We start from the raw sequence: 24,486 nt of genomic DNA on the forward strand, positions 1-24,486 counted from the left end.
ACCTCATTTTATTCCAATTTGGAACTTCACTTCAAATTCAAATTTAATTATACACCAATACAGCCAGAGCAAACCATGTTCCTCTGGGCCATGGTGAAAAACAATCGCAGAAAACATACAGTCACACAAAGAAGCAGCGGAAGTCCCTGAGTGGTATAGCTTGTAAAATGATGGTACGTGGAATGTTGTCCTGGTCCAGCTTGTTCTTCCACCGAGTGAACACCAGAGTGCAGCATTGACCAAACACTGGAGAGCAGCACTGAAGGGAGGGGGCAGTGCCCAATCTGATCTGGATTCCATGCTGCCCACAGAGGCCTCTGCTCTCCCCCACACCACCTCAGTGTGCCTTCTCCTGGGCGGATGCAGCAGGTGACTCCACGGCAGGAGGGCCTGGTCTGAGCCACAAGTGAGGCAGTGCGGCACCCCCACCAATGAACCAGTGAATCAGCCTTACAACATTCTACACTACCAATGTCCAACAAGGTCTTGCGATCACAAGAGAAAATGTCCAAGACAACAACCCACTCTGTTTGTTGGATTGCACGCTGCCTGGACACGACGGTACGCCACAAATCCAGGCGATAACACAACAACGATACAAGATAAGTCCAGATGTACCATCCCCGGGCAACTGGCTGCAGTACTTGATGTTCTTCATATCCAGCAGTGTCATAAAAGAATGAACAATTGGACTTTTGTTTGGTTCTGGAGTGGTTGCTGCATCCAAGCACATTGTCGTCTTGCCAGAAACCCTTTATCTGAGCAGCCGATCACTGTCCTCCCCAACCCCCTCCAAAGTGTCCAGCCCAGAACTTCCCTTTCTCCAAGTGACACGTGCAAAACCAGCAGAGTGTGTTCTTCCGAGTGCCAGTCATGGGCAGTGAGTGACAGACTGAGGTGCCAGTCATGGGGAGGGAGTGACAGACTGGGGTGCCAATCATTGTGAATGACAGACTGGGGTGCCAATCATGGGGAGGGAGAGACAGACTGGGGTGCCAATCATGGGGAGGGAGTGACAGACTGGGGTGCCAATCATTGTGAATGACAGACTGAGGTGCCGATCTTGGGGAGGGACTGACAAACTGGGGTGCCAATCATGGGGAGTGACACACTGAGGTGTCGGCGGGGAGTGACAGATTGAGGTGTCGGTGGGGAGTGCTTGCACCAGCTTTCTGCGTGTGAAGGGCAGTGAGGAGGGCCAAGGGTGATTTGCATGTGTTCCACCTCTGCAGAACCTGATCCAAGGCACAGTGCCTTACCTCGGCACCTTCCTCACAGACCTGGTGATGTTGGACACAGCGGTGAAGGACTACGTTGAGGTGAGTGCAAAAGTTTCCATGGAGATAAGATGTGGAGGTCAGTTAGATTATAAGTCATAGAAGCAGGAGTAGGCAACTTGGTCCACCTAGTCTTGTCCTCCATTCCATCACGGCTGATTTATTCTCCTGCCTTTTCCCCACAACCTATGACGCCCTTACTAATCAGAAAATTACCAATCTTGACTTTAAATATACCCAAAATCTTGGCCTGCACAGTCATCTGTGGCAATGAATTCTACAGATTCATCACCCGCTAGCTGAAGAAATTCCTCCTCTTCCTAGTTCTAAAGGGGCAACCTTCTATGCTGAGGCAGTTCACCGACCACTGGAAACATCTCTGCTTCCATTCTGTCCACGTGTTTCAATATTTGGCAGGTTTCAATGAAACCCTCCCTTCATCTTTCTAAACTCCAGTGAGTCCAGGCCTAGAGCCATCAATCATTCCTCATTCTTTAACCCTTTCATCCCTGGAATCATTCTCATCGTTATCTTCTGGGCCCTCTCCAATACCAGCAGATCCTTCCTTAGAGATAGGGCCCAAAACTACTCTCAATACCCTAAAATTGGTCTGACCAATACCTTAGGAAAAATTCACCTTTGCTTTTATATTCATTGCTCTCTAAACAAATGCTGACATTGCATTTGCCTTCCTCACTACTAACCCAGCATCCAAGTCAATGGAATGATTGGACTAACTGCTATCGACAAAGATGTGTGCCAGTCCTTCCCGCTGAGAGAAGTCCACTGGGAAAGGACTGGTCTTCCTGACTTTTCCTGAAGGGATAATGACAAACCTCAAACCTCAAGTGATTTTGAGACACAGCTTTTGTTAACCCTGCCTCTTATCTTCCAGGATGGAATGATCAACTTCGAGAAGAGGAGAAAGGTAAGTGTTTCCACAGAACACCTTGAATTCTTCAACATGTCCCTGTTCACACCTTGAGGTGCTGACTTTGTTTTACCTGTTGCTTTTGTGCCTGCATGTGTGGCTGAACGGCAGGAGTTTGAAATCATCGCCCAGATTAAGCTGCTACAGAAAGCCTGCAAGAACTACAGCTTTGAGAAGGAGCCCGAGTTCCTGAGCTGGTTCTACAACCTGCAGCCCCTCAGTGAGGCTGAGAGGTGAGATCCCACCACCGCAATTGGTCGTAGGTTTATTATTAATTAAATGTAGTGACATGATGTCAGGACAGCAATCTTTTCCTCAATGTTAACAAAAGAGCTGGTCATTGACTTCAGAAAGAGGGACAGTGCACATGCTCCTGTCACTTTAAACCTGCGCCCTCCAATTCGTAAATCCTCAACCCAGGGGAAAAAGACTGTGTGCATTCTGTGGTGGTGCTGTCCTGATGGGCTGAATGGCCTACTCCTGCACCTATTGTCTATTGTCATTCACCCTATCTGAACCCCTCACGATTTTATGCGCATGTAGAAGGTTAGGCACAGTGCAGTGGCGTCAGCACTGGACTCCATTGCAGATGGTCCTGGGTTCAAACCCAGCCGGGTCCCAACGTGGGCAGCAGAAGTACCTGTGCAGAAGAAAGGCCTGGCAACCTACTTCTGTATCTTGCCATGAGGTCACAAAGAGTCGGACTTGACTAAACGACTGAACAACAGCACTAAGGTTCACCCCTCATTTTCCTCCAGTGCAAAAACTCCCACTGCAACTCAGTCCCAGCAGCATCCTCGTAAATCTCCTCTGCACTCTTTCCCGCTGAATGTCCACTTTCTCACGGCAGTGTGACCAAAACTTAACACAATGTTCCAAATGTAGCTTCACTGACGACTTGTATTGTTCTGGTTTTAGCACTGGGTTTGGACTGCTGCCCTCTTACACTCTCCCAATTTAAACTGGCACAAAAGGCTATGTTCTAATTTTAGAGATTTCTCTGAATTTAATTAATTGCGCAGTATATTAGATTTCTACCTGTCCTGATTTTAATAGACAGGATTGGGTGTAATCTGGATTTCCACTTGTCGCGATTCTAGCTGCCCCATTACAGGACGGGTGTGCGGTCTTTGGAGAGGGTACAGAAAAGGTTCACCAGCTTAAAGAGCATGTGCTGCAAGGAGGGGTTAGACAAATTTGGGTTCTCTGGTGCAATGAGGCTAAGGGGAGTATTGATAGAAGTTTATAAAATTCTGAGGGGCCTACATGGGGGTAGAGTGAGAAACTTCGTCCTGGGGTAGAAATGCCAAGTACTTAAGCACACATGTTTAAGATGAGGTAGGGAAAGTTTAAAAATCTGCAGGGCAAGATTCTTTTTTGCATACAGAGTGATGGGTGCCTAGAATAGGACGTCAGGTGCAGAGGTGTTTAAAAGGCTGTTAGACAGAGATGTCCTGGAGGAGCCCTGCACATCTGCTTTGAACTTTTCCCTCTCACCTTAAATGCATGACCTCTAGTAACAAACATTGCAAACTTGACAAAAATATTCTGACTGTTTGCTCTGTCTATCTCTCTCATGATTTTATAAATTACTATCAGGTCTGCCCTCTGCCTCCTCTGCTCCAGAGAAAACAACCCAAGCCTGTCCAACCTCTGTTTATGGCACACACCTTCAAATCCAGGCAGCGTCCCTGTGAATCTCTTCTGCACGCTTGTTAAAGCCTCCACAATTTCTTATAACGGGGGTGACCGGAAGTGACTGCAATACCACAGATGCAGCCTTTCATAACGTGGCATCGCGCGAGGTGCCTCCAGCTGTGCCAGCTCAAGGGCTGAGTCTCGGACTTTCGGCACCGTCCAGAGCGCACATTCTTAAAGATAGTCTCACTCCCCGCAGCTTACAAAACTTCCTGACTCTTGAGCTCAATGTCTTGATAGATTACAGGCAACCATTGTCTCAGGAGCTTTCAATGCACAGTTGGTTCCTGTTTCTATCTGCCAGATGCATAGAGCATTGACCTGAGACAGTGCAGTTCTGATGAAGTGATGGAGACCCAAAATGTTCATGGTTCTTCACTCCATGGATTCTGTCTGAGACACTCAGTGTTTCCGTGATTCCCTGTTTTTGTTTCAGACACTGAGCATCTGCAGGTTTTTATTTCACTGGATTTTCATTTTTAGCAAAGCAGTTTTGATAGGTACTAGGTTATTATCTTAAACTTGTAAACTCTTGTTTTTGATACCCCTAACATGGGGACAAAGATCCTATCTCCCCTAACAATATATCTCATAACCATACAGATGAGCACATAGATGAGCACCTCTCTGACGGTGGTGTCTGAAAAGAGGATGCTGTCTAAGTTGTGTGCCATCTTGGACAATGTCTCCCATCCACTACATAATGTACTGGTTGGGCACAGGAGTACATTCAGCCAGAGACTCATTCCACCGAGATGCAACACAGAGCGTCATAGGAAGACATTCCTGCCTGTGACCATCAAACTTTACAACTCCTCCCTTGGAGGGTCAGACACCCTAAGCCAATAGGCTGGTCCAGGACTTATTTTCTGGCATAATTTACATATTATTATTTAATTATTTATGGTTCTATATTGCTATATCTATACTCTATTCTTGGTTGGTGCAACTGTAACGAAACCCAATTTCCCTTGGGATCAATGAAGTATGACCACTATGTAGATTAGATTATAGATAATGAGGACATGCAGTCCTCTTTTATTGTCATTTAGTAATGCATGCATTAGTCAGGTGGATTCGAAATTGGCTCTGAGGTAGGAAGAAGAGTGTTGAAGATTGTTTCCCAGAATGGAGGCTGGTGACTGGTGGTGTGCAACAGGGGTCAGTGTTGGGACTCCTGTTATTTGTGTTTTATATAAATGATTTGGATGTGAATGAGCAGGGGTGATCAGTAGGTTTGCAGATGACACAGAATTTGGAGGTGTAGTTGATGGTGAAGAAGGTTATTGTAGATTACAAGGGGTTCTTGATCAGTTAAGGAGTGGCAAGTGTACTTCAATAGAGATGATGCGTTTTGGAAAGTCAAATCATTGTCACACTTACGTTTTGAATGGTAGGGAACTAGGGAGTATAATGCAACAGGTAGACAAGGACATAATTCATTGAAAGGGAGAAAGTGGTGAAAGAGGTGCTTAGCATGCTAGCTTTTATACTGAGTATAGGAGTTGTGACATTATTTTCCAGATGTACTAGTTGTTGGTGAGGCTGCACTGTGTACAGTTTTGGTCACCTTGTTACAGGAGAGAATTGTTTAAACTGGAAAGAGTGCAGAAAAGATTTACAAAGATTTAACCAGGACTCGAGGGTCTGAGTTGTAGCGAAGTTGGCCCAGCTCGTTCTTTATTACTTGGAATGCAATGGAATGAAGGTGCAACCTTATAGAAATGTTTAAAATGGAGAGAGACAGTAACAGTATTCTCTCCTAGGGTAGGGAGGACCAAAATTAGGGGGCGTGGATTTCAGATGAGACGGAAAAGGCCGAAAGCGGACTTGATGCGTAACTGCTTTACACAGAGGGTGGTGGGAATATGGAGCAAGCTCTTGGAGGAAGTGGTTGAGGCAGGTACCATCTGAGAAGTCCTTGGATGGGTACACAAGGTTGGAGTTCAGTTCTGGTACCGTTCTGTGAAGAGTTTCTAATTATCCTCCCCATGGAATGTGGGTTTTCTCCAGGTCCTCCGGTTTCCTCTCTCAATCCAAAGTCGTATCCGATAAGGTTAGTTCGTCATTGTAAACCGTCCCGTGATTAGGAAATGGTTAGTTTGGGTTGCTGGGGCAGAGGGGCCGAAGGGCCTGAAAGACCAACTCTGTGCTGTATCTCTAAATAAAATTAATAAATAACTTGTATCTTTCATATAACAGGGGACCAACACTGCACACAGTACTCCAAGAGCAGTCTCACCAATGTCTTGTACAACTGCCAATTCCTGTAGCCAATGCCCAGGTATTGTTCAATCGAGTAATTAATTATCAACTAATCAATTGTCTCTGCCTGTTGTAGTTACAAGCTGTCCTGTGAACTCGAACCACTGGAGCTGGCTAGCCCAACGTCAAAGCCTCGGCCTACTCTGGTTATCACCCCCTGCGATGAGTAAGTCCAATATCTCATACAAAGCTGTCATCATTATGTAACTTTCAGGCCAGGATGTACTTCGAGGTGGGTGGGAATGTGGATGGAATCTGCAGCACGTTGGCTGACGGGGTGTTAGATGCAGAGACTCATATCATTTAAAAAGTAGTCCAATCATAAAGAGGAGAAAATCTGTAGATGCTGGAATCCAGGCAACGCACACAAAATGCTGGAGGAACTCAGCAGGCCAGGCAGCATCTATGGAAAAGAGTAAACAGTCAACGTTTCGGGCCGAGACCCTTCATCAGGATGGATGAAGGGTCCCAGCCTAAAACGTTGACTGTTTGCTCTTTTCCATAGATGCTGCCAGAGGAAATTGTCAAGAGAGGTATATTTACAGTTGAAAAGTACTTGGACAGGAAAGGTTTAGAGGGATGTGGGCCAAACACAGACTAGCTTAGTTGGGAGTCTTGACCAGCACAGACATTTGGGCCGAAGTCAATTCATACTGAGCAACTCTGTGACTCTAAAGCAAGCTCTTGAACCGCAGAGGCAGAGATGGCTACACTCTAAGTGCAGGTAAATGGGATTAGTTAGATGTGTATGTGATAGCATAGACATGGTGGGCTGAAGGGTCTGTTTCTGTGCTGTATGACTCCATCTGGCTGTTCACAGAGCAGGCACAGATGAGATGGGCAGATTGCAGGGTGAGCACGTGGTGTAGGTTGGGAGATGGGTTGGGCGAGATGGTGAGTTGTGGTGTGAGATAGTATTCATGGGAGAAGTTGGTCTCCACCAGTGATGATCTTCCTTTCCCTTTTGGAATCGAGCCTGGACATTAGTTGCTTCCTAGTAGGGTGGACCACTGGTGTCAATCAGCCCCCATCCCTCCACACAAGCTCAACAACACCCAGGGGAACCTCCCTTCAATACATATCATGTTATTGGCCCCTCTCTGTGCTCTGTCCTTCCATCCCAAGATCTCCCCTCTCATGATTCCTCATTTCCCACGATCCCTTATCCACTCATATTCCAGGATCTCCCATTCACTGATCCTTTGATTCCCAAGGTCTCTTATCTCCTGGACTCTTGATTCCCAGGAATTCTCCTGGACCCCGTATCTTCAGGGTCTCCTATTTCCTGTTCCTTTGATTCCCAGAATCTCCCACGGCTCTTTGATTCATGGGATCTCCCATAGCCACTTGATTTCAAAGATCTCCTCTGATCCCTCAACTCACAGGATCAAATCTGATCCCTCTTTCTCCAGGATCTCCTATCTCCTGTTTCTTCATTTCGTAGAATCTCCTGTGGCTTCTCGATTCCCAGAATCTCCCATAGCCTATCAATTGTCAAGATTTCCCCTGGGCTCCCCAAATCCTTGTTGCTCACACTCCTGGATCTCAGTAGGTGGAATGGTCTTGCTAATGAGACATCTGTTTTCCTTTCAGCCATCAGCCTAGCCAGAACAGCCCCACCGTGCTCTCGGGAGGCCTTCCACCCTGGGAGAGATCCGCCTCACCACCCCCGGACCTGGCCGGCACCTCTGAGACCCCAGGAGCTAAGGAACACTCCCTGAAGCCCATCAATGCCTTTCTCTGCAAGCTTGCCTGGGTAATTGGCTCCTTCGCCAATGACGCGTTACACATGCCTTACAAGCAACAATGCCTCAGTGGCCATTGAACAAAACAATTAATATTGTGGATTGTGGTCGGGTGAGGGTGGATCGATAGTCCTGAGAAAGAGAGGAAATGAGTTAGTGTTGAGTAGTAGAGGTGGTAGGGGAGGGATGTGGTTGTACCGAGGAACTGTCTGTGATATGGTGGGATCAAGTCCATTAATGTTGCAGTTACTAATTAGTAGTTTTTCCTAGGGCCCTGTTGTAAACAAAACTTCTCTTTCCAGCCAACTTCCAGTTGTTGGGAAGTTCGAGTTGATTGGTATTATGGGCATACCAGGCTCACGTAAGTTAGCTTTTTTTGTAGCATCATCACTGTACATTACAAACATGAATTAGTATTTAAGTTAATGTAAATTATACATGTACAACAAAATAAGAAACATACATTAACAGCAGGTTGGTAATATACACTCGACCACTTTATTAAGTACACCTGCTCGTTAATGCAAATTTCTAATCAGCCAATCATGTGGCAGTAGCTCAATGCATAAAAGCATGCAGACATGGTCAACAGGTTCAGTTATTGGTCAGACCCGACATCAGAAAGGGGAAGAAATGTGAGCTAAGTGACTTTGACCGTAGAATGCTTGTTGATGCCAGATGGGGTGGCTGAAATATCTCAGTTCGTGCTGATCTCTCAGGACTTTCATGTACAGCAGTTTCTAGAGTTTACAAAGAACATTGTGAAAAAACAAAAATATTGAGTGAGGGGCAGATATGTGGGCAGAAGTGCATTGTTATTGAGAGAGGTCCAAGGGGAATGGCCAGACTGTTTCAAGCTGACAGGAAGATAACAGTGATACAAACAACCAGGTGTTCGCAGAAGAGCATCACTGAAGGCACAACACATTGAGCCTTGGAGGGGATGGGTTACAGCAGCAGAAGATCACAAACGTACACTCAGTGGCCACTTTATTAAACAGGAAGTACCTGTGTGTAGTCCAAAGTTGAAGTTTTTCAAGCCGATTCAAGAACCTGCCGGCTGTTGTTGAACCTTGAAGTGTTGGTCTTCAGGCTCCTGAACCTCCTGCCTGATGGCAGCAATGATGCTTGGGTGGTGGGGTTTCCTGAAGATGGATATTGCCTCTCACAGACATCCCAGATGATGTGGAGATCTTTGCCCATGAAGTCCATCACTCTCTTGTGTTCCTGTCTATTGGAGTTTGCACAACAGGCTATGATGCAACCGGTCACCATGCATCTGTAGAGGCTTGCCAGCACCTTTCACCACGTGCAGAATCTCCTTAAACCTCGAAGAATGTTGAGATGCAGGCACATTGTTCAGGGCTGCAACTATGTGTTGGACCCATGGTAACTCTCCAAGCTGTTGACACTCAGGAGCTTCAGGCTGCTGAGCTATGAACTATATGAGGAGTGGTGCTTGTTCCTCTCCTGGAATTAAGCCAGCCACATTAAGTGACAATTAATCTTAGAGTTAGGCTAGTGTCCTGCTGAAGGTTCTGGCACGACATGTTGTACTCTTTTCTATAATTGCTGCCTGGCCTGCTGAGTTCTTCCATTTAATTCCATGGTTTTGCTGACATTAAGTTTGGATTTAGTGTTGCATTTACAGTCAGGATTGAGGGGAATATTTATTATAATGATTGTATGACATCAGAAAAGTTGTGGGGAATTAATGGGCATATTGGTAATTGGTTTGTTACTGTCATGTACCAAGATACAATGAAGAGCTTTCGCTTACATGCCATCCAAGCAGATCATTCTTTACAAACGTAGAAAAAAGAAATTAAAGTTCAGAATTGAGTGTTACAGAGAAAGTGCAGTTAGATAAGTGTAAGAGCCACGACAACATAGATTGGGAGATCAAGAGTTCATCTTTAGCATTTGAGAGTCTTATAAGAGCAGAATAAATGCTGCAAATCATAAATAGAAGGGATCCTGCAGATGCCGGAGATCCTGGGCAACACACTCAAAGTGCAGGAGGAGCCAACCAACTTCCCCCAAGATCAATAAAGTATGACTATGACTATGAGCTCAGCAGGTCAGGCAACATCTATGGGACTGTCCTCGAACCTGGTGGCTCATGTTCTCAAGTTTTTGTATCTTTTGTCCAAAGGAAGTAGGGGAGAAGAGAGAATGAGCAGGCTGGCAGGGGTCCCTGATTACGTTGGCTGTTTCCCTGAGACATTGGGAAGTGTAGACAGAGTCACTGGAAGGGAGATGTGTGTGGGATGGACTGAGCTGAAAATTCATTCTCTTTGACATCACTGAATTGATGAGTGTGTGGGATTATCGGAGTCTGACTGAAGTTGGCTCTCCTTCAGCCGAGTAATAACTGGACTACACAGAATCTGGCCGTTGATCTTCCCTAGGACCTTTAAGGATGAAGATGACTATGTTCTGTGTCTTGTGTTCCTCCATCCTAGGTTAACCCAACCTCTCTCAGTTGTAGAAGTTGTGAAGTTGTAGAAGACTTAGTATGTCCTGAATGACTGTAGCAAGTTTCCACAGCTGCACTGTGGAGAGCATTCTGCCTGGTTGTATCAATGCCTGGTGTGGAGGCTCCAATGCACAGGATTAAAAGGGGCCTCACAGGTCTGTAAGCTGAGCCAACTCCATCTCCCTCTCCACCACTGAGGACATCTTCAAGCTGGGGTGCCTCAAGAAGATGATCACCTCCTCGGACATGCTGTCTTCTTGTTACTACCATCAGGGAGCAGGCACAGCAGCCTGAAGAGCCACACTCAGCATTTTAGGAACAACTTCTTCCCCTCTGCCATCAGATTTCTGAATGGTCAATGGACCCATCATTACTGCCTCCCTATTCCTCTTTTCCACTATCAACTTACTTTTTTTATTGTAACTAATATTATTTTTTTTTTGTCTGCACTGTACTGCTGCCACAAAACAAATCTCACAATATACATGAGTGATAATAGATCTGATTCTGATCTTTCTCTCTCTCCTTTCACAGCAACCAAAGTTCCCCTCTGTCGCCTCCCTGGACTCAGCTGGGATCGAGCCCAGCCCCACCTGCTCTCCCTCCCTCTCGGCGCTCTCCCCCACTGCCAGCTTCATGAAGGGCCACCGCCGCTCGGCCTCCTGTGGGGCCACCTACACCTCTCCCTCGGTGGCTGTGGGCTCGCCGCAGTCTGACTGCCGCATCATCCGTGTGCGCCTGGACATCGCGACTGGAAACGTTTACAAGAGCATCCTGGTGAGTCCCTGTTGGACGGGTTCCTCTCACATCCTGGCCTTTCTTGCCCCTCCCTCAGCCTCCTTGAGGGGCCAATGGTGAGTCACCACCTTCACCCACAGGGATCTGTAGTACTGCCCTCCATCGGTGCTGTTGGATCTGGCGATGATGTTACCCATGAGGCTCTTGGGAAGTTAAGAATCAGGCGTAAATCTTGTGGTCACAACCATTTTGTTATGTGTTCAGAACAAAGAAATAGCAATAACTAACTCGACTGTAAGTAAGGAGAGAGATGGAGAGAGAGTGCAAAGAAAGAACAAAGAAGGAAACCTTGTCTTGTGGCCTCCTTTATACTAAATTCGACCTCAAACTGGACAGATAAGAAAATTATTTTGATAAGAACAGCTAATGATACAGTTTGATTTATGCTGGTGTGATACAGGCCTGCAGAAAACAAAACATAAAATATACAGAGCCAGCTGTATGTATACAGATTATTAATCAGTCTCTGGTCATTTACAGACAAACAGGTGGTTATTCAAACATATAAACTAAGCAAAAAGAAAATCAAACCACAAGAAAAGTGATACTTCAGAATCTAATCTAAGTGTACCCTTTAGGAGGGGATGCTACAGTACCTATAAAAAGTATTCAGCCAACCCCCTTGGTAGTTTTCACATTCTATGCTTTTACAACATTGAATCACAGTGGATTTAGTTGTTCTTTTTGACATTGATCAACAGAAAAAGGCTCTTTTGTGTCTAACTGAAAACAGATCCCGACAAAGTGATCTAAATTAATTGCAAATATAGAACACAAAATAATTGATTGCATAAGTAATAAGCCCCCCCCCCACTTTAATATGACACACCAAATCATCACTGGTGCAGCCAATTGGATTTAGAAGTCACTTAATTAGTTAAATGGAGATTTGTTTTTGGAGACCTGAGTACAGTCAAAGTGTTTCAATTGATTGTAGTAAAGTTACATCTGTAGCTGGAAGGTCCAACTGCTGGTGAGTCAGTATCCTGGCAAAAACTACATCACGAAGACAAACCAACACTCCAAACAGCTCTGCAAAAAGAGTATTGAAAACACAAGTCAGGAGCCTGATACAAGAATATTTCCAAGTCACTGAATGTCCCTTGGAGTACAGTTAAGTCAGTCATCAAGAAATGGAAATAATATGGCTCAGGTATAGATCTGCCATCCTCAAAAACAAAGTGACCGTGCAAGAAGGGGACTAGTGAGGGAGGCCACCAAGAGACCTAGACAACTCTGGAGGAGTTACAAGCTTCAGTGGCTGAGATGGGAGAGACTGCACATACAACTGTTGCCCAAGTGCTTCATCAGTTGCAGCTTTATGGGAGAGTGGCAAAGAGAAAGCCACAATTGAGGATTTGAGGGTGGATTTGAAAAGGGATATAACCTCATGATCCCTATGCAATCTGATAGAGCTTGAGCAGTTTTGTAAATAAACATAGGGAAAAGTTGCACTCTCCAGATGTGCAAAGCTGATAGAGAAATGTCCATACAGACTCAAGGCTGTAAATGCCACCTGAGGCGCATCTACTAAATACTGACTTGAAGGACATGAATAATTATGCAATCAATTATTTTGTGTTTTACATTTGTAATTAATTTAGATCACTTTGTAGAGATCTGTTTTCATTTTGACACCAAAGAGTCTTTTCCTGTTGATGAGTGTCAAAAAAGCCAAATTAAGTCCACTGTGATTCAATGTTGTAAAACAATAAAACATGAAAACTTCCAAGGGAGGGTGGGGTGGTGAATACTTTTTATAGGCACTGTAAGTCACCAATTTCCACCAGAAGAGTCCATATCACTTCCCTGGATCCCATTGATCACCTGCCCCACTGCTCTTCCTTCAGTGCCCTTGAGGGGGCGATGCTGAGTCACTACCTTTGCCCACCAAGGTCACAATCGCTGCTTTCCATTAGTCTCCTTGAGGAGATGATGGTGAGTCATGACCTTCATCTCCAAGGGTCCACATGTTGACTGGCTCCTGGTGAGCTAACATCCAATTGGGTCCGAGAGCAAGGAATGACCCGAGCTTCAGACTATTTAAACGCTGGGCCAGATTAAAAAGGTTAGAGTGTCGGGGCCAGAAGTGAGGGATGGGTTGCTTGAGCTCACTGCTCCATGAGATTTACTCGCCTCTGTGCTGAACTGAGGCTGTGGTCTGCACTTAATAGGCCCCTGAATCTGCTTAAGTGGTGACTAGCTTCGTTATTGATTGCACAATTTGTTTTTTTTCTGCACATGGGGAGTTTGACAATCTTTTTTTCAATGGGTTCTATTGGGTTTCTTAGTTTTGCGGCTGCCTGTAAGGAGACGAATCTCAAGGTTGCATATAATTTACATACTTTGATAATAAATGTACATTGAACTTTGAGCTTTTAACCTTAACCAAGCAGTGGTAAGTGCCATGTAGTGGCGGGGAAAGGGGCTGGAGTTGGGAGACAGTAGCAGGAGAATGATAGTTCGGGGGAGGGAGGGAGGGAGGGAGGGAGAGAGAGAGAGAGAGAGAGAGAGAAAGAGAGAAAGAAAGAGAGAAAGAAAGAAAGAAACAAACAAACAAAGAAAGACCGACCGACCGACCGACCGTAGGGGGAGGGTGAAGGCATTGAGATGTTTCCATCAATGGGAGAGTCTCAAGTGAGCATGGTGTTCATGCTTTGTTGGTGCTAGAATATCTGCGAGGGTTGGGAAGATTGGATTACTGGGGGATCTTAAAGAAAAAGTGGGTAATTTTTCAAAGATCAGCAAAACTGGCACAAAAGAAGAGAAGAGGGCTGTGGCAGATCAGCCATGTTTGTACTGATAGCAGGGCAGGCCTGAGAGGGTGAGTGGCCTACTCTTGCTCCTTATTCCTCGTGTTCAGCTCCATGCAACCTTTCCTGTCAGATTACCAATTCCCCCACCCATCTCGTGATTCAGCTCCAATTTCATTGCCCCATTCCCGAATGACCTTGGATGTCCCACAAGCCAACCCCCAAGCTCTCGGAGCCAGTACACTCTCCATGCCCCAAATCCATCCTTGCCACCACCCTCATCCTGCCCCCAGCTACCTTGCCTCTGCTGCTTGACAGAGGACATGTCTTTGTGTGTATGTGTCGTGGAGACTTAGAGTTACAGCAACAGACCCTTCGGCCCATCTATTCCATGCCGAACCATTAATCTGCCCTGTCCCATCAACCTACACCCAGACCATAGCCCTCCACTCCCTCCCATCCATGCACCTATCCAAATGTCTCTTAAATGTTGAAATTAACCCTGCATCTACCACTGGCAGCTCATTCCACACTCTCTCCACCCTCTGAGTGAAGATGTTCCCCCTTGTGTTACCCTTAAATATTTCCAATCTTCTACATTCTATGGAACAAAGTCCTAACCTCTTCAACCTTTCCTTATAAGTCAAATCTCAGCAACACCCTTGCAAACTTTTTCTGTACTTTTTTAATCTTGTTTACATCTTTCCTGTAGATAGGTGACCAAAACTGGACACAGTACTCCAAATTAGGCCTCACCAACTTCTTATACAATTTCAACATAACATCCCAACTTCTGAACTCAATGCAGTAATTTATGATGGCCAACGTGCCCAAAACTCTCTTTACAATCCTATCTACCTGTGACACCACTTTCAAGGAATTATGTATCTGTATTCTCAGATCCGTTTGTTCTACCACACTCCTCAGTACACTACTGTTCACCAAGTGAGATTTGTCCTGGTTGGTTGTCCCAAAGTGCAATACTTCACACTTGTCTGCATTAAGTTCCATCTGCCATTTTTCAGCCCATTTCACCAGCTGGTCTAGATCCTGTTCCATGCTTTGATAGTCTTCTTCACTGTCTACTACACCCCAATTTTTGTGTCATCCACATATTTGTTGATGCTATTTATCACATTATCATCCAGATGTAAATGACAAACAACAACAGACCAGCTCCAATCCCTGTGGCATACCACAGTCACAGGCCTCCTGTCAGAGAGGCAACCATCTATAACCACCCTCTGACTTCTTCTGCAAAGCTAATGTCTAATCCAAATTAGTACCTCATTTTGCATACCAAGTGAATGAACCTTCTTGACCAAGCTCCCAGGCGGGACCCTATCAAAGGCCTTGCTAAAGTCCATGTAGACAATATCTACCGACTTGCCTTCATCAACTTTCCTGGTAACGTCCTCAAAAAAACTCTAAGATTCCTTAGACATGACCTACCATGCACAAAGCCATGTTGACTATCCCTAATCAGTCCATGTCTATCCAAATACCTATATATCGGGTCTCTTAGAATCCTCTAACCCTCTGGCACCTCACCCGGGGCTAAGGTTGTTTTAAATGTCTCTGCTAGGGTCCCTGCAGTTTCTGCACTCGCCTCCCACAGGGCTTAAGGGAACAGTCTGTCAGGCCCTGGAGATTTACCCACCCTAATTTGCCTCAAGACAACAAACACCTCCTCCTCTTTAATCTATATAGGGCCCATGACCTCGCTGTTGCTTTGCCTCACATCTATAGACTCTATATCTGTCTCCTGGGTAAATGCACTATAGTCTCCCTCATCTCTTTCAGCTCCACACATAGATGACCACCCTGGTCTTCCAGAGGACCAGTTTTGACCCTTGCTATCTTTTTACTCTTAATATATCAGTACAGACTTGGGGATTCTTCTTCACCTTGTCTGCTAGAGCAACCTCATTTCTTCTTTTAGCCTTCCTTATTTCTTTCTTAAGTGTTACGTTGCATTTCTTATCAGCTTCAAGTACCTCACTTGTTCCTGTTTGGCTATACATGCTATGTATTTCCTTCTTTTTCTTAACAAGGGCCTCAACGCTGTAGCTTTTGAAAACCAAGGGTTCATAAACCTGTTATTCTCTCCTTTTATTCTGACAGGAACATACAAACTCTGTACTCTAAAAGTTTCACTTTTGAAGGCCTCCCACTTACCAAGTACACCTTTGCCAGAGACCAACCTGTCCCAGTCCACACTTGCCAACTCCTTTCTGATACCATCAAAATTGGCCTTCCTCCAATTTAGATTCTCAATTTGAGGACCTGACCTACCCTTTTCCATAATTACCTTGAAACTAATGGCATTATGAACACTAGATGTAAAGTGACCCCTGCGCAAACTTCTGCCACCTGCCTTGTCTCATTCTCTAATAGGAGATCTAGTATCATACTCTCTGAAGTTGGGACCTCTATGTGTTAATTAAGGAAACTTTCCTGAACACATTTTAAAAAAAGTCTTTCCCATCCAGTCCTTTTACAGTACAGGAGTCCCAGGCAAAATGTGGAATGTTAAAATCATCTGCTATTACAACCTTATGTTTCTTGCAACACTCTGCAATCTCTCTACAAATTTGCTCCTCTAAATCTTGCTGACTGTTGGGTCTATAATATAATCCCACTAATGCGGTCATACCTTTCTTAATCCTCAGTTCTACCTATAAAGCCTCGCTAGACGAGCTCTCCAGTGTGTGCTGTCTGAGTACGGCTGTGATGTTTTTGCTAACTAGTAATGCCACTCCTCCCACTCTGTCACATCTAAACCATGGAGCGTTGAGCTGCCAATTTTGCTTCTCTTGCAACCAAGTCTCACTCGTGGCTACAATGTCATAATTCCAAGTGTTGATCCATGCCCTAAGATCATCCACCTTTCCTACAATACTCTTTGCATTGAAATATAAGCTGCTCAAAACATTAGTCACACCATGCTCGACCTTTCGATTCCTGACTCTGTGTGTAGGCTTCACGACATCTTTCTCCACATCTTCTCCACTATCTGTCCTGGTGCTCTGGATACCATCTGCCTACAGCTCTTGTTTAAACACCCCTCCCCACCCCCCACAGGCAGAAGTAGCAAACCTTCCGGTGTCCTCCATCGTCCACCACGTCTTGGGCCTACCCTAGATTGCCTCCTTCACTTCCACAGTGACAAATTTGTGGACCACTGCCTGTCTCACCCTGACAATGTGAGCCACACAGGAAGTGGCAAACTTGGAGCAGAAAGAGCCTGGAGGATCCGCAGCTTAATCAGGAGGGTTCAGGGATCTGGGAATTGTGCGGCGTCATGGTGCGGTGGGTCGATCCGCTGCCTCACAGTGCGTGGGTTTGATCCCTGTATCTGGTGCTGTAACTGTGTGGAGTTTGCATATTGTCCCTTTGACCATGATGGCCTCCCACTGGGTGTTTCAGGTTCCTGATGTTCATTGGTTCAATGGGTTATTTTAAAATTGCCACCCAGTGCAGGAAAATCTAGGGGATGGATGGAAGTAGTTTATGGAGAAATTAGTGGGAGATGATGGAACAAGTTGGCAAAGTTCTCATGGGTCAAAATGGTCCCCCATTTCATAAAGAAATATGGAAACCTCAGGAGTGTTGCATCCAGTTCTGGGATTAACAGAGTGAGGGACTGCTTTTGCTGGGATCATTCCTTCACAGCACCAGATCAGCCCATTGAATCACCACCTCCCCTCTTCCTCTTCCTGCAGGTATCCAGTCAGGACAAGACCCCTGCGGTAGTTGGAAAAGCTCTGGAGAAACACAATCAGGACTCACATTCAGCGGGGACCTACGAGTTGGTGCAGATCTTATCAGAGGATAAAGGTGAGGAGGCTTGGTGGGGTTGGGAGCAGAGCAGAGCGGGTATGTGTGCAGAATGCCAGGAGGGTGGTTCTTACAGAGGAGGGAGTTCACCAGACTGATCCTTGGTTGGAGCTCCATGAAGAGTTTAAACTAATTTGCGAGGGGGTGGGACCCGGAGCGATAGAGCAGTGAAAGAAGTGCATGGAGTAAAGCCAGATCTAACATACAGAGAGGCTTTGAGGAAAGAGAAGCAGAATAAATGGCGTAAAGACAGTAAGGTAGAAGGGCTGAAATGTGTGTACCTCAATGCAAGAAGCATCAGGAACAAAGGTGATGAACTGAGAGCTTGGATACATACATGGAATTATGATGTAGTGGCCATTACAGAGACTTGACTGGCATCAGGGCAGGAATGGATTCTCAATATTCCTGGATTTCAGTGCTTTAAAAGGGATAGAGAGGGCGGAAAAAGGGGAGGAGGGGTGGCATTACTGGTCAGGGATACTATTACAGCTACAGAAAGGGTTGGTAATGTAGCAGGATCCTCTTTTGAGTTAATATGGGTGGAAGTCAGGAACAGGAAGGGAGCAGTTACTCTACTGGGGGTATTCTATAGGCCCCCTGGTAGCAGCAGAGATACAGAGGAGCAGATTGGGAGGCAGATTTTGGAAAGGTGCAAAAATAACAGGGTTGCTATCATGGGAGACTTTAACTTCCCTAATATTGATTGGCACCTGATTAGTTCCAAGGGTTTAGATGGGGCAGAGTTTGTTAAGTGTGTCCAGGACAGATTCCTGTCACAGTATGTGGACAGGCTGACCAGGGGGAATGCCATACTAGATCTAGTACTAGGTAATGAACCAGGTCAGGTCACAAACCTCTCAGTGGGTGAGCATCTGGGGGACAGTGACCACCGCTCCCTGGCCTTTAGCATTTTCATGGAAAGGGATAGAATCAGAGAGGACAGGAAAATTTTTAATTGGGGAAAGGCAAATTATGAGGCTATAAGGCTGGAACTTGCGGGTGTGAATTGGGATGATGCTTTTGCCGGGAAATGTACTATGGACATGTGGTCGATGTTTAGAGATCTCTTGCGGGATGTTAGGGATAAATTTGTCCGGGTGAGGAAGATAAAGAATGGTAGGGTGAAGGAACCATGGGTGACAAGTGAGGTGGAAAATCTAGTCAGGCAGAAGAAGGCAGCATACATGAGGTTTAGGAAGCAAGGATCAGATGAGTCTATTGAGGAATATAGGGAAGCAAGAAAGGAGCTTAAGAAGGGGCTGAGAAGAGCAAGAAGGGGGCATGAGAAGGCCTTGGCGAGTAGAGTAAAGGAAAACCCCAAGGCATCCTTCAAATTTGTGAAGAACAAAAGGATGAGGAATGAAGGTAGGACCGATTGGAGATAATGGTGGGAAGATGTGCCTGGAGGCTGTGGAAGTGAGCGAGGTCCTCAATGAATACTTCTCTTCGATATTCACCAATGAGAGGGAACTTGATGATGGTGAGGACAATATGAGTGAGGTTGATGTTCTGGAGCATGTTGATATTAAGGGAGAGGAGGTGTTGGAGTTGTTAAAATACATTAGGACGGATAAGTCCCCGGGTCCTGACGGAATATTCCCCAGGCTGCTCCACGAGGCAGGAGAAGAGATTGCTGAGCCTCTGGCTAGGATCTTTATGTCCTCGTTGTACACGGGAATGGTACCGAAGGATTGGAGGGAGGCGAATGTTTTCCCCTTGTTCAAAAAAGGTAGTAGGGATAGTCCGGGTAATTATAGACCAGTGAGCCTTACGTCTGTGGTGGGAAAGCTGTTGGAAAAGATTCTTAGAGATAGGATCTATAGGCACTTAGAGAATCATGGTCTGATCAGGGACAGTCAGCATGGCTTTGTGAAGGGCAGATCGTGTCTAACAAGCCTGATAGAGTTCTTTGAGGAGGTGACCAGGCATATAGATGAGGGTAGTGCAGTGGATGTGATCTATATGGATTTTAGTAAGGCATTTGACAAGGTTCCACACGGTAGGCTTATTCAGAAAGTTAGAAGGCATGGGATCCAGGGAAGTTTGGCCAGGTGGATTCAGAATTGTCTTGCCTGCAGAAGGCAGAGGGTGGTGGTGGAGGGAGTACATTCAGATTGGAGGATTGTGACTAGTGGTGTCCCACAAGGATCTATTCTGGGTTCTCTACTTTTTGTGATTTTTATTAATGACCTGGATGTGAGGGTAGAAGGGTGGGTTAGCAAGTTTGCAGATGACACAAAGGTTGGTGGTGTTGTAGATAGTGTAGAGGATTGTTGAAGATTACAGAGAGACATTGGTAGGAAGCAGAAGTGGGCTGAAAAGTGGCAGATGGAGTTGAACCCGGAGAAGTGTGAGGTGGTACACTTTGGAAGGACAAACTCCAAGGCAGAGTACAAAGTAAATGGCAGGATACTTGGTAGTGTGGAGGAGCTGAGGGATCTTGGGGTACATGTCCACAGATCCCTGAAAGTTGCCTCACAGGTGGATAGGGTAATTAAGAAAGCTTATGGGGTGTTAGCTTTCATAAGTTGAGGGATAGAGTTTAAGAGTCACGAGGTAATGATGCAGCTCTGTAAAACTCTGGTTAGGCCGCACTTGGAGTACTGTGTCCAGTTCTGGTCGCCTCACCATAGGAAGGATGTGGAAGCATTGGAAAGGGTACAGAGGAGATTTATTAGAATGCTGCCTGGTTTAGAGAGTATGCATTATGATCAGAGATTAAGGGAGCTAGGACTTTACTCTTTGGAGAGAAGGAGGATGAGAGGAGACATGATACAGGTATACAAGATATTAAGAGGAATAGATAGAGTGGATAGCCAGTGCTTTTTCCCCAGGGCACCACTGCTCAATACAACAGGACATGGCTTTAAGGTAAGGGGTGGGAAGTTCAAGGGGGATATTAGAGGAAGGTTTTTCACTCAGAGAGTGGTTGGTGTGTGGAATGCACTGCTTGAGTCAATGGTGGAGGCAGATACACTAGTGAAATTTAAGAGACTACTAGACAGGTATATGGAGGAATTTAAAGTGGGGGGTTATACGGGAGGCAGCGTTTGAGGGTCAGCACAATATCGTGGGCCGAAGGGCCTGTACTGTGCTGTACTATTCTATGTTCCATGTTCTATGTTTAATAACAGTTCAAAGATTATGAAAATAACTCAGAAAAGGTCCCCATAACATTAGAAAATCATGTTTAGAATCGGAAATCGAACAACGAATCTTCTCTAGATCAAGGCATAACATAACATCAGATAGCCATTGAGTGGGCGGGGTGGCCTCCTTCCACTTGAGCAAGGTCGCCCTCCAGGCCATAAGAGACATAAAGGCCAATACCCGCAAATTAGATGGCTTCAGTATTGTTGCACTATCCTCAACAATACCAAACATGGCAGTCAAGGGATTGGGCTTAAAACTAACATTAAAAAGTACAGGAAAAGCTTGAAATACATCTTTCCAAAATTTTTCAAGGCTCGGACATGTCCAAAGCATATGAATTACTGTGGCCGCTCCATTAGTACATCCATCACAGTAAGGGGAACTATCTGCGTAGAAACGAGAGGGCTTGTCTTTAGACATATGAACTCTATGTATCACTTTGAATTATAATAAAGAATGACCAGCACCTAATGATGAAGAGTTAATCTTAAAATAATCTTCCAGCTCTCTTCAGATATGAAAACCTGTAAATTATTTTCACAGTCTCCTTTAATTTTATCTAAAGAAGCCTTTTTCAGTCCCAACAGCAGACCGTAAATGTAAGATATTGAACCGTTGTCAAAAGGTTTCAGATTAAAAATTGTATCTATTATATTCTTATCTGGACTCGTAGGAAATGTATGTAATTGAGATCTTAAAAAATCTCTAATCTGTAAATGACACAAAAGTGGGTATTGGAAAGGTTAAATTTCATTGCAAGTTGCACTAAAGAAGAGAGATTCCCTCCATCAAACAAATCCTGAAATCGTTTAATACCCAATCTGTCCCATTCTTTAATGAAATGTCAATTAGAGATGGTTTAAAAAAACAATTAGAAAAGATGGGACTCGAGAGGGAGAATCTCAGTAAACCAAAATGTTTTCTAAACTGTAACCAAATCCTCAAAGTATGTTTGACCACCTCATTGTCAGTTAGTTTATTTAAAGATAAAGGAAGCGAGGATCCAAGTAAAGAAATAAATGGAAAATTTCATAAGAGAAACATAGAAACATAGAAAATAGGTGCAGGAGTAGGCCATTCGGCCCTTCGAGCCTGCACCGCCATTTATTATGATCATGGCTGATCATCCAACTCAGAACCCTGCACCAGCCTTCCCTCCATACCCCCTGATCCTCATAGCCACAAGGGCCATATCTAACTCCCTCTTAAATATAGCCAATGAACTGGCCTCAACTGTTTCCTGTGGCAGAGAATTCCACAGATTCACCACTCTCTGTGTGAAGAAGTTTTTCCTAATCTCAGTCTTAAAAGGCTTCCCCCTTATCCTCAAACTGTGACCCCTCCTTCTGAACTTCCCCAACATCGGGAACAATCTTCCTGCATCTAGCCTGTCCAATCCCTTTAGGATCTTATACGTTTCAATCAGATCCCCTCTCAATCTTCTAAATTCCAACGAGTACAAGCCTAGTTCATCCAGTCTCTCTTCATATGAAAGTCCTGCCATCCCAGGAATCAATCTGGTGAACCTTCTTTGTACTCCCTCTATGGTAAGGATGTCTTTCCTCAGATTAGGGGACCAAAACTGCACACAATACTCCAGGAACACACATCAAAGTTGCTGGTGAACGCAGCAGGCCAAGCAGCATCTGTAGGAAGAGGTGCAGTCGACGTTTCAGGCTGAGACCCTTTGTCCGGTCTCGGCCTGAAACGTCGACTGCACCCCTTCCTACAGATGCTCCTTGGCCTGCTGCGTTCACCAGCAACTTTGATGTGTGTTGCTTGAATTTCCAGCATCTGCAGAATTCCTGTTGTTTGCGTTTAAAAACAATACTCCAGGTGTGGTCTCACCAAGGCCTTGTACAACTGCAGTAGTACCTCCCTGCTCCTGTACTCGACAGAGTTGATTTCCAAAGAGACCCATATAGGACAATTCTCATTGTTAATGTAATATATCCAGAATGTAATATTTCATATATTAACTGCCCAATAATATAACCTAAAATCGGGTAAGGCAAAGCCTCCATTCTCTTTGGTTTTTTGAAGGTGAGCTTTATTTATTCGAGGTTTTTTATTCTTCGATATACAGGAAGAAAGAATTGAATCCAAAGAGTCAAAAAAAGATTTAGGAATAAAAACAGGCACAGTTTGAAAAAAGTATATAAGTTTAGGTAAGATATTCATTTTAATAGAATTAATTCAGACAATCAGTGATAAAGAGAGAGGCGACCAATTGGAAAGTTTTTTTTAACATAACTCATTAAAGTTAAAAAGTTTTCCTTAAATAAATCTTTATAATTCTTTGTAATTGTTATTCCTAAATACATAAATTGTTTTCTTAAAATTTTAAAAGGAAGGTTAATATCAGTTGATATTAAATTGTTTAAAGGAAACAGTTCACTCTTATGTAAATTTAATTTATATCCTGAGAACTGACTAAAATTAGTCAGTAAACAGAACACAAATGGTAAAGAGGTTGTAACATCAGCTATAAAAAGCAATAAGTCATCAGCATAAAGCGACAATTTAGGAATACCTCTCCTTAAAATACCAGTAATCTCTTTAGACTCTCGAAAAGCAATTGCTAAGGGTTCTAATACCAAATCAAAAAGCAGAGGGCTCAAAGGATAACCTTGTCTAGTCCCACATTGGAGTTTAAAGGGTTTAGAATTCTGAAGATTAGTAAGAACCTGAGCGGAGGGAAATAAATAATCTAATCCAATAAATAAAATTAGGTCCAAAGTTAAATTTTTCTAAGGATGTAAAAAGATAATTCCATTCAACTCTGTCAAAGGCCTTCTTTGCATCCAAAGATATCACACATTCCGATATTTCCTTAGATGGAGAATGCATAACATTCAACAAACGCCGTATATTAAAATGGGAATATCGATTTTTTAATAAATCCCGTCTGATCATCCAAAACTATGGAAGATACAATATTTTCAAGTCTGTGAGCCAACACTTTAGATAAAATTTTAGTATCAAAATTGAGTAAAGAGATGGGTCTATAATGAAGAACATTCATTAGGATTCTTATTCTTTTTGAGAATAAGTGAAATGGAAGCTTCGTAAAAAGACTGCGGTAACCTTCCTACCTTAAAGGAAGCTGTAAGAGTAGAACGTAAATGTGATATAAGCGAGGAGGAAAAGCCTTATAAAACTCTCCAGAGAATCCATCGGGTCCTGGGGATTTCCCAGAATGCAATTCTCAAATAGCCTAGGCAATTTCCTCCTGGGAAATTGGTTGATCCAATTCCCTATGATCATCTATCAAAAGATTAGGAGTATTTAATTGATCTAAAAATTATTCTTTCTTTCTAAATCTTTTTATTAATTTTCCAAAACTATAAACAGAATAACAATATTGATACAGAGAGATTCAAATAATCTTATTGTTGATAAGAATGTACAAAAAAAGATTTCAAATAATACAAGCATAATAGACTTCCAAACTCTTAATATAATTAATCATAGAGAAAAAAGAAATAAATAGAAAAAAAACAAGAAAACCCCCCCAGAAAAACAAAAAAAGCTAAATACTAAA

General features: G+C 44.2%; 1 protein-coding gene across 4 annotated transcripts in view; it reads left to right on the plus strand.

Annotated features, from left to right (window-relative positions):
• LOC140198095 (ral guanine nucleotide dissociation stimulator-like) overlaps window positions 1–24,486 on the plus strand; it is a 132,726-nt gene that overhangs the window by 100,671 nt on the left and 7,569 nt on the right. For all 4 annotated transcript variants that reach the window (XM_072258991.1, XM_072258992.1, XM_072258993.1 and 1 more), the window contains exons 11-17: window positions 1,233–1,319; window positions 2,173–2,205; window positions 2,320–2,441; window positions 6,248–6,337; window positions 7,765–7,927; window positions 10,930–11,172; window positions 17,672–17,786. In XM_072258991.1, the coding sequence (XP_072115092.1) occupies window positions 1,233–1,319; window positions 2,173–2,205; window positions 2,320–2,441; window positions 6,248–6,337; window positions 7,765–7,927; window positions 10,930–11,172; window positions 17,672–17,786 (853 nt within the window). The remainder of the gene's footprint in view (window positions 1–1,232; window positions 1,320–2,172; window positions 2,206–2,319; window positions 2,442–6,247; window positions 6,338–7,764; window positions 7,928–10,929; window positions 11,173–17,671; window positions 17,787–24,486) is intronic.

This window comes from Mobula birostris, chromosome 5 (genome assembly GCF_030028105.1).
Source record: "Mobula birostris isolate sMobBir1 chromosome 5, sMobBir1.hap1, whole genome shotgun sequence".
In the NCBI taxonomy this organism is placed as follows: Eukaryota; Metazoa; Chordata; class Chondrichthyes; order Myliobatiformes; family Myliobatidae; genus Mobula; species Mobula birostris.